We start from the raw sequence: 9,903 nt of genomic DNA on the forward strand, positions 1-9,903 counted from the left end.
CGAACCTGACTGCATCTTTTAAAAATCTCGAACCCGGGCCAGTCTTGACCCGAGGACCTCCGGTCTGATCCCGGACCTAACCATATTCTAGCCTGGCGTCATCCTCCACCCCTGTTTTGTCCCCCTAAACTTAGTCCTGACCCCAAAGCCCATCCAGTTCCCAGGATCCTTGGCCTGACCCCTCCTTGCCTGACCCTATTCTATCTATGAAGCTCATCTTGCCTTGTCTTGATCACCCCAGTTTCTGTCCTGACGCTCGACCTGTCTGTTCCCTAAACTCTTATCCAGTCTCTGAACCCCTTCCAGTCCTATCCTGTCCCTCTAACCCCAATCCGATCCATGTCTGTCCAGATTTCTGACATCTGGCTACTGTACTTTCTCCCCACCCTGCACTACCCCCCCCCCTCCTGACTCCTAATCTCCATCCTGGGTAACCACCTTTAGACCATCCCTTTGTCTCCTGCCCTATCCCTGCCCCCAAACCTGTACTGTTTTCCCCTGTCTTCTCTTGTCCCATTGCTGTCCTCATTCCTCTCCTCATTCCACACCAGTCTTTTCCTGTTTCTTACCTCCATCTTGCACCTGCCCTTTTTCCTATCCCTTCCTTTAATCTGCTTTGGTGTGTCCCCATCATGTCTTCTGATTACTGTTCTCTACTGACCCTGACCCCTGCTCTGCTTTTTTGTCCCCTACTGCCGCCGACTTTTTTTCTCTAACCCTTGTCCTGAGCCTCACTCCATCCTATCTCCTGGCCAGTGTCCTGACTCCTTCTGTGCCCAACCTCCTGACCTCCATCCTACAATGACTGATTTTGTTTTGTTCTTTACATTCCTTCCTTTCTTGTCCCTTCATCCTGTCCCAACCCAGGCCCCTGTTCTACCCCTTTCCGTACTCCCCTACCCTGTTCATCTCCTCCTTCTTAACACCCACTTTCCATCTCCTCTGAGCCAGAAGGAAAGGGGTCTCGTTATACCCTGCCCTGAACCAGGAGGTTCCGCTGATCCCGTTGTCTCTGAAGTTCATCCCAAATGCTTCTCTCAGCATGAACAAGAACACGCAGCCTTTTGGGCCTCGTGTGGCCAAAGTGGTTTTTGCATGTGATTTCCCCCACCCCCACCCAGTGATCTCACACGGAGCTGGCATTTCTCTCCCTGCCCTAGGAGGGCATAGAACTGTTCCTATGCTCCCCACCCTCCCTACGTGTGGAAGAACACCCTAAATTATTCAGTGACTCTGGGAGTCTGTGAGGTCTGGGTCAGATTTCCAGCCTTGTTAGGTTGGGGACTGCCCCATGGGGCTGAGCAAATATGTGGGGGTGGGAGACTCAAGGGTATGTGTTATTCTTCTAAGTCATGTCACCCCCACCTCCCGATTTTGACCCTGGGTGCATGATCCCTGCTTTCCTGGCCTGAAAAAAATCCATTCCAGGCAGAGACTTCAAGGCTTGGTAGGGGTAGGATGGGACAGGGGCTTATCCGCCTTCTCTTAGCAGTAAGTGTATCTTGTGCTAAGTCCATCTAACCTCTGTGGGCAGGTCTGGGGGGCGGAGGGGTGGTCACTGGGTGTTAGAATCAGGCCCATCCAGTAGTAATAATAACAACAACAAGGTTTCCTTGCTGTACGAATCTCCTTGATTCTAAGGACAGTCAGGGAGAATTTGGATAGTGAGGATGTAATGTGTTCCTCATTTATGTTTTGTTTTGCATTTCTCATAGAGAGTAGTGAGAGTTTGAGGAACGAGATACCATACCCATCTCACTTACCTAAAACATTTATCCAAACCTATTAATAACAGCACAAGCATCCCTCGCTGTCCCAATCTATTTGGTACCGGAGTTATGAGAGGGAGAGTTTGGATAGTTCAGACAGTGAAAGACCCCCAAGTTATCTGAAGGTATTTTGGTTTTGCAATATGTACTTTTAACCCATTATTAACTCCAATAGGTTAAGTCTGAAAAGAAGGAAATATCAGTTGAACTATCAGCTGTAAAAGTGTGTATACATTTTTTGGAACACCCTGTATATACAGTGATTTTCTGCCAGCTCTTTTAAAAATATATATATTTTATTGATTTCAGAGAGGAAGGGAGAGGGAGAAAGAGACAGAGACATCTATGATGAGAGAGAACCATTGACTGGCTTCCCCCCACAAGCCCCCCACTGGGGATTGAGCCTGCAACCTAGGCATGTGCCCTGACCAGGAATCAAACCATGACCTCCTGGTTCATAGGTCAACACAACCACTGAGCTACACCAGCCAGGCTCTGCCAGCTCTTTTGCTCTTTCTCTTTGTCACACGGATCTGGTGGTATGTTGATAAACTGGCTGTTAAAACACAAATGTTTGCATTTTATATAATGAGTAGAAAGAGTTCAGATAATGAGGAATATCAGCTCTAACTCAAAAACTTATTCAAATCTCATTTTCCTGAGCTCCAGTGGCAAGAATTGGGATAATAAAGGTACTGTGTTGTGTAAATATATTTGTTTCCTGCATTTTTTATGATGAGTAGGACAATGAAGGAAAACAGCTCTGTTTCAAATATGTTTGATTTGGCAAGGAGGGAGGGATCAGATCTGAGTAGCAAGTAGGGAGGGTTTTGATGCTGAGGGATACTAGCTCTGCCTCAGAAATTCACCAGATTATATTTAGTTCCTGAGTTCGGACAAGTTATTCAAGGGAAAACAGCTCATTTATCAGGTGAGGCTGAGGGATATCAGCCCTGCCATATATATATGTTGATATATTTTGATTTCTGACTTTGGGTTGCGAGGAATACTTGTAATTGTGACAGCCAGTACATATGGAGCACTTAGCTTGGGCCAGGCACTATCCTAAGCAAGCTTTGAATGTATTAATTCAAGTCATGCTCACAACAACCCTCTTCATCATCACTCCCACTTTATTGGTGATAACACTGAGGCCCAGAGAGGTTAAGGGATTTCTCCAAGTAGTCGCACAGCCAGTTAGTGGCAGAGCTGGGTTGAACCCAGACCTACCACTTGTTACCCCTCCATGAGGCCACCTGAGGCTCAAGTTCCAGTTGTGGCGGGGCTTAGAGGTTGGCCAGCTTCCAGGCTGTTAAAAGTCCTGTACCAGGGCAATGATGTGTGTGTGTGTGTGTGTGTGTGTGTGTGTGTGTGTGTGACTCTGTCCTGCCTGTCTGCTTGGCCCAAGAGGCCTGGTTACCTTCTCTCTCCTCCTTATTCCTGCACCTTTGTGTGAGGTTATTATTGTTGTTATTGTCATTAATGACATGGTGTGAGTGACGTTGCACTGGGAAATGCCTTTTAAAGTGTCTTTGACCTCTCTTGGCTCTGTAAGCGCCAGTTACCCATTTTTCAGATGAAGAAACCTGTCTTGAGATTCAATCTGCATTGTCAGACAGATACCTTTGTCCCTCTCATGTCTGATTCTATAAACATCCCTTGTCTCAACATCCTTGGTGTCCCACAAGAGGCAGGAGAGGCCATGGCTGAGAGGACACTCCCCACCAACATCCACTACCCACCTTATGGCTGCTGCCTCCACCAGCCCCAGGCAGCCTGGGATGGGGGTGGAGGGGTAGGAAGGGGGAGATGAAATGGGCCTTTGTGTTCTGTGCCAGAAATCTTATACCCAGGAAGAAAGATGGTCAGGGTGGCAGGAGGCATGTATGTGGAGTGTTGCTGAACAGAGGGAACGCCTCTCCAGGCTTGGCCCACCTGCCAAGCAGGCAGAGAACTTGCCTTATGCTGCCCTTTCATCTCACAGCATGGATTGCTGCAGGGGCCTGGGCTGGGCTTGGGCCCCGAGGTCACAGACAGATGGTCTCAGGAGGAATGCAGGAGGTGTGGTGTGTGCTGGTGCAGGTCCAGAGCCCAGGTGGTGGTGTGGGGGAAACAGTACATCTTAGGGACTCAGAACCCTCAATTTCCTTGACTTGCCCAAGCGGGGGAAAATGGGGAGGGCAGCATGGGTGTGAAGCAGCAGGAGTCCCCTTTCCCACTCCTCCCTTGCAGGAGTAGCCTCTGTTGGCCTCTGACCCAGGACCCAGCCCCCCAAGATCTGATGCGGCCTGCTCTCATGCCTCTGTGATCAGAATCAGGCCTCATCACCTCTCCAAGCCCCCACTTCCACATCTTCAAGCTGGCTATGAGGAGCTGGGTCTGCACCATCCACCCAGGTTTGTAGGGACCGGAAGGGGTTAAAGCACATGTTTGCTGGGATGATTTCTCTTGGAGCTGCAGAAGGTGGGAGTGTCTTGAGACCTGGTCTCTCCTTAAGAAAAGTTGACCTTTCTCCCCAACTGGGCCACTGTTACCTCAGTGAGGGGAGGACTTGCTCTAAGGCCTTCCCATACCAATGCCTTGCCCCGGGGGTGGGGTGGGGGGAGGGGAGGGTCCTCAGGAATGTGATGAGGACTGCCAAGAGACACACACAGATTTACACTCTGGGCCTCACCAGACCTTCATCCCCCAGCTCCCAGGTCATACCCTGGGCTGAGCAGGGTCTCATCTGGGAAATTGGGCAGCCCCAGAGGCAGCTACCACTGCCATCACCCTTAGCCCTTCTTCCCCAGTTCTCTGCTGGGGGTGTGGGGTGAGGAGGAAGGTCGAGGCTCTCTTCTTGGCTGTGCTGGACACCCTGAGGGTACCTGACCCTGAGACTGCCTCTAAGGATGACCCGAGCCTCGAGCCTCGGTGGCAGGCAAGTAAGGGTTAAAAGGTATGGGCCGGCCCAGTCCCTGGCCAGGTAGGCTGGGCCATTGCCTAGTGGGAGGCGGTCTAGGCAGCTGCCACTGCACTCACTGCTCACCGCCACTACCAGAGGGAGCCGGGCCTGGTGGAGACAACTATTTTTTCAGGTACCTGAAGCCACCCCACAGTACCTATCTGGTATTGGTGAGCACCTGGGAACATGGGCCCACAGGTTGGGGTGAGGAGGGTATGGAGTGTGTTAATGTTTCTTGCGGGAAAGAGCTAGATCTGCACAAGAGGACAGCAAGGGAGGGCCTGAGTAGATGGGTGAAGCCCAAAATGTCCAATTTCCTTTCTTGGCATGGAGCTGATCCCTTGCCGGAAATGGAGGAAGGGAAGGGAAGGGAAGGGATCAGGGAGAAGAGAAGCCAGAGTCCCCCTTCTCCACTCCCCCGACTTCCTCTTCCCCCTTCCTTCTCTGTGGGAGTAGCCTCTGCCCTCCCTTAACCTGGGGCCCAGCCTCTCAGGAAAGCCCAGAACCCGCCTTCCTGCCCCCCTCACCCCCACCGCATCTGTTCACCTGGGGCAGGGGGCCCTTAGAATAGTGTGAACAGTCTAGACACTGAGAGTTTATTTGCTCCCAGGGTGGCAGGATGTGGAAATGGGGGTCCCACTGAAGGTGTTGGGGTGCCACCCAGGTGAGGTGTCTTGGTTGTAAACAGTCATTATAGCCAGGAATTTCTTGGTTGTGGTGTCAGAAGGGCAGACCTGAAAAACCTGCTGGGCCCGCCTCGGTGTGGGAGTGTTCTCTGCAACTCTCCTGCTGCAGCCCATCCTGAGACAGCACAGGCCCACCATGGGGAAACCCGGGGTCTGGTATGGGAGGGTGTTGGGAGGGGGCTGCTGGGATCCCCTTCTTATCATCTCTGGGTGGGTACCTGGCAACCCCGGGCCCCGAGGCAAATGTGCCCAGGGCAGACATGCAGAGGCAGAGGTTTGGGAGCCAGGTGTGGGGGTGTGGGGCGTGGACCTGTGTCTAGCCTGCCCAATGACCCCATGACTCAGGCCCTAGCTATGTCCCCAAGGTCAGGCTGATAGGGTGGAGTCGGGATTCCTTTCTGGACCCTATGTTGACTTCCAAGATGCCTTGAGCTCCAAGGGAAGGACGGCTTAAGGCAGCTTCGTGTGAGATGTCGGACCAGCCCTGGCCAATGGGACCACCGGGGAGGAGTGGAGGTTTCCGTGAGGGCGAAGGAAGGTTTAGGGGAGCCTTGGGAGGGTTCCTCAAACCCAAATGGAGGCTGGGTAGAAGGACCCTCAGGAGCCAAGGGGCAGAGAGGCTGGGCTGGGGCCTTCAGGAAACCCCGCTGTGTTGAGCAATGTCAGACCTCAGAGCATGGGCATGTGAGCGCCTCTGCAAAGCACACGCTGCTGCCTGGGTATGCGGAAGGGCTTTAGGTTCTGATCCCTGCCCCTGATGTTGAAGACAGGGAACCACAGGAGGGGACAGATCCTATGGGGCGGGTAGGAGGACTGCCGAGGCTTGGCCACATCTCCCATTGTACGGATGGGGAGGGGGCTTGAACCCATGCTTGCTCAGTTGCCTGGGTCTTCTCCACACCTAGCCAGCATTTCGTAACAAGCTGGTAGGTTCGAGGTAGATGGGGATGGGACGTCTGTGACCTCCTGAGGCCCTCCCAGCTGCCTGCCACTGAGGTCAGGCCAGATGGTGGCAGGTGATGTCACCTGGCTGCCCAGCTGGGGACTGAGCAGGATGTGGGAGGGAGGGAGCAAACTCCAGAGGAGGGGATGAGGGCAGGGCTGATAGCCTGCCAAAGCAGGTCCCATGGTCAGCTAGGGCAGCTTGGGCCAGAGAGAGAGGCCGGAGGCAGTCGGCTTGTTATCTGTAGTTGTGGACTTCACTGTTCAAAGTCCCAGCAGGGTGACTTCACTCTGCTGGGTGTGGGACAGACTGGGGTGGGCAGAGGGGCTGGAGGGGTCCTGAAGCCAAGTGGACACTCTTCTCCCTGCCAAACCAAAGCTGCAGGATAGAGCTGGGATGAGTAGCGACCCACAGATCTAGGCTCATTCCCTGGGCTGGCTGCCACGTCATCCTTTTTAAATTTAATTTACTTTTTTATATTTTTATTGATTCCAGAGAAGAAGGGAGAAGGAGAGTTAGACAGAAACATCAATGATGAGAGAGAATCACTGATCGGCTATCTCCTGCACGCCCCCTACTGGGGATCGAGCCCGCAACCCAGGCATGTGCCCTTGACTGAAATCAAATTCAGGACCCTTCAGTTCACAGGTCGACGCTCTATCCACTGAGCCAAACCAGCTAGAGCTCGTCCTCCTTTCATTCACCCAGTAGATCCAGCTGAGCACTTGCTGTGCACACAGAATCTCTCTGAGTGCCAGAGACACTGATGAAAACAGGACAGACACATTCCCTGTCTTCCTGAATGTATGAGGAAGACAGTCTCTTATTGGACAGCAGTTGTGAGGGGATGTAATGTGGGGGCCCAACTCTGGAAGTGACATTTAAGTCCCAGCATGTGAGAACCAGGGTCTGGTGTGGTGATAGGTGAAAAGAGCACTCCAGGCAGCAGCCATAACCTGGGCAAAGGCCCTGAGGTCAGATTGTCTGTGACCTTATGAGGAATTGGTGGGGTTGGAGCAGCTCTAGTGATGGAGAATGTTAGACCAAAGGGGTGGCCTGGGCTCTATCCTTAGCCAGAGGCAAGTTTCTTTACCTCTGTGCCTTCCTCTCCTCATCTCTAAACTAGGGTTAGTGGCCCCGCCAGCGTGGCTCAGTGGTTGAGTGTCGATCTATGAACCAGGAGGTCACGGTTTGATTACCGGTCAGGGCGCATGCCTGGGTTGTGGGCTCAATCCCCAGTGTGGGATGTGCAGGATTCTCTTTCATCATTGATTCTTTCTCATCATTGATGTTTCTATCTCTCTCTCCCTCTCCCTTCCTCTCTGATATCAATAACAATATTTTAATAAATAAATAAATAAATAATAAACTGGGAGTAGTGATAATTACAGAACTGCCATGGTTGTGAAGATTAAAGGTGGCATATAAGGTAGTTCTTCCACGCACTCAGGTGCTTAAGGAAATGCCCACTGTTGTTCTAGTTGGTTGAATCTGTGACATTAATTCTCCCCCTCCAGGTGAGAATCCTGACTGGCCCATGGGCCTCTGAGGAGGCATCATAAGTCTGCCCAGCTCCCCACTTGCTGTGCTCCCACTCAATGGGAAGGGAACCAAGGTATGAGGGCCTGGTGGAGGCCAGATGTTGACACAGATTCTGAGAGGGCAGGTCAAGCAGGCGGGTGGGGTCAGGGTACCCCTTCTTCCCGGGGTGTGGGAAGCTGGGTGAGGGACCACACATGTGCTTCCTTAATGGTTCTCATGCATCACTACCAGGCCTTATCCCACCATAAGCCACGGCCTCGGCCTCTTGACAACACCAGGATGGAAGTCAAAGGTCAGCTGATCACCTCTCCCACTTTCAATGCCTCAGGTCGGTATCTGGTTCTCCTTCTTGCTGCCTCCTCCCCTGCTCTGAGTCACCACCTGCCCGCCCACTTGAGAAGGGCTGGTCTCTGGCCCTACAGGATGCAGGATGCTGTGGCTGCCCCACTGATCTTTGCTCCCTCTGTGTCCAGCTGCCCTGTTTGGGGAGGCCACTCCCCAGGTGAAGTCAGAGCGTCTGAGGGGACTGCTTGACCGGCAGCGGGCTCTACAGGAGGCCCTGAGCCTGAAACTTCAGGAGCTACGCAAAGTGTGCCTCCAAGAGGCGGTGAGAGCCTGGCCCTACGAGTGTCTGGTGTGGGAGGGGGTGGAGAATCCAGGGCCCCTGGGGGGCAGACTGGGGTGGCCATTGCTGAGACATCTATCTGAGGTGCCAATTCCCTGTCACCCTCTAGCTCAGCTTAGATGTCTTAGAATCAATGAAAAAGCCAATGGGCGCCCACCCCCCACCAACAATTTGAAGTCCAAAAAAATGCAAAATAATCGTTATTTCCAAAACTTGGCAGTAAAACCTGACCTGACCTGACACAGGGTGATTTAGAGTGGTTATTCCCTCTTGGTGTGAATGTGCACACAGTCTGCCCGAAATAATAATGCGCAGGTTATAGACTGAGTGTCCTTTTTGTTGTTGTTGCTGTTAATCCTCACCTGAAGATATTTTCTCCATTGATTTTTTGAGAGAGTGAAAGGGAATGAGGGGGGACGGGAGAGAAAGAGAGAGGGGGGAAGAGAGAGAGAGATTGGTTACTGGCCAGGGCCCAGGCTGGGGATCGAGCCTGCAACCCAGGTACATGCCCTTGACTGGGAATTGAACCCTAGACCCTTCAGTGTGTGGACTGGCGCTCTAACCCGGCCAGGGCTAGACTGTGTGTCTTCATAAAAACTCAGACATTCTGGATTTCAAAGCAAGTCTCCCCGCCTCCCATGCCCACTGCCCGGGATTTGGGTCAAGGGGTGACAGTCCAGGCTGCGCACCTGCCTGGTGGAGAATTGGGAGGAGGAAGAGAAATAACAGGCAAGCAATGCCGAGCAGGACTGGGCTCCTAGTAGGACTTCTGTAGCTTCTGGAGTCCTGACTGCTTAGCCCCCTCCCTCCAACTAACCCTTGATAGTCTCTGACTCCTGCTGCCTGCCCCCTCAGGAGCTGACTGGCCAGCTGCCCCCTGAGTGCCCGCTGGAGCCTGGTGAACGGCCGCAGTTGGTCCGACGGCGGCCCCCTGCAGCCCGAGCCTCCCCCCCACCGCCCCCCAACCCAGCGCATCATTCCTTGTGCCCTGCTGAGGTGAGCAGATGGCCAGGGAGGACAGGTTGGGGGTGAGACAGATACCGAGGAGGAGGAGCCTGGACCAGGAGTAGGATTGCGCCCAGGGGAAGGAGAGGCCAGAATGAAAAGGGAAGGGTCTTGAAGGAGGCGGGCGGGTTCCTGGTCTGAGAGAGGATGCTGGTCCCCACCTGTGGGGAAGAGCCTCAGCCTTTGGAAGATAAATAGGCCCAGACTCTAATCAAGACAGGCTGTACCTGCGCAGGGAGTAAGCTCCATCCCCAGGAAGAACAGGCCCCGCCTCCAGTGTAGATGGGCTCTGCCGCCACCTGCTTCCTGTGCTTGGCATTTTCCGACGTTTGGTTGTATCCCCCCCATCCCGGTGGGCCCCGCAGGAGCTGGCCCTCGAGGCTCTGGAG

General features: G+C 53.2%; 1 protein-coding gene across 1 annotated transcript in view; it reads left to right on the forward strand.

Moving 5' to 3' along the window:
* Nucleotides 1-4,734: 4,734 nt before the first annotated feature.
* CCDC120 (coiled-coil domain containing 120) overlaps nt 4,735-9,903 on the forward strand; it is a 9,142-nt gene continuing 3,973 nt past the window's right edge. The window contains exons 1-6 of the mRNA XM_014538269.1: nt 4,735-4,846; nt 7,860-7,957; nt 8,116-8,212; nt 8,358-8,491; nt 9,365-9,505; nt 9,880-9,903. Coding sequence (XP_014393755.1) covers nt 8,164-8,212; nt 8,358-8,491; nt 9,365-9,505; nt 9,880-9,903 — 348 coding nt within the window. The 5' untranslated portion in view covers nt 4,735-4,846; nt 7,860-7,957; nt 8,116-8,163. The remainder of the gene's footprint in view (nt 4,847-7,859; nt 7,958-8,115; nt 8,213-8,357; nt 8,492-9,364; nt 9,506-9,879) is intronic.

Source organism: Myotis brandtii, unplaced genomic scaffold (assembly GCF_000412655.1).
Source record: "Myotis brandtii unplaced genomic scaffold, ASM41265v1 scaffold1875, whole genome shotgun sequence".
Lineage (NCBI taxonomy): Eukaryota > Metazoa > Chordata > Mammalia > Chiroptera > Vespertilionidae > Myotis > Myotis brandtii.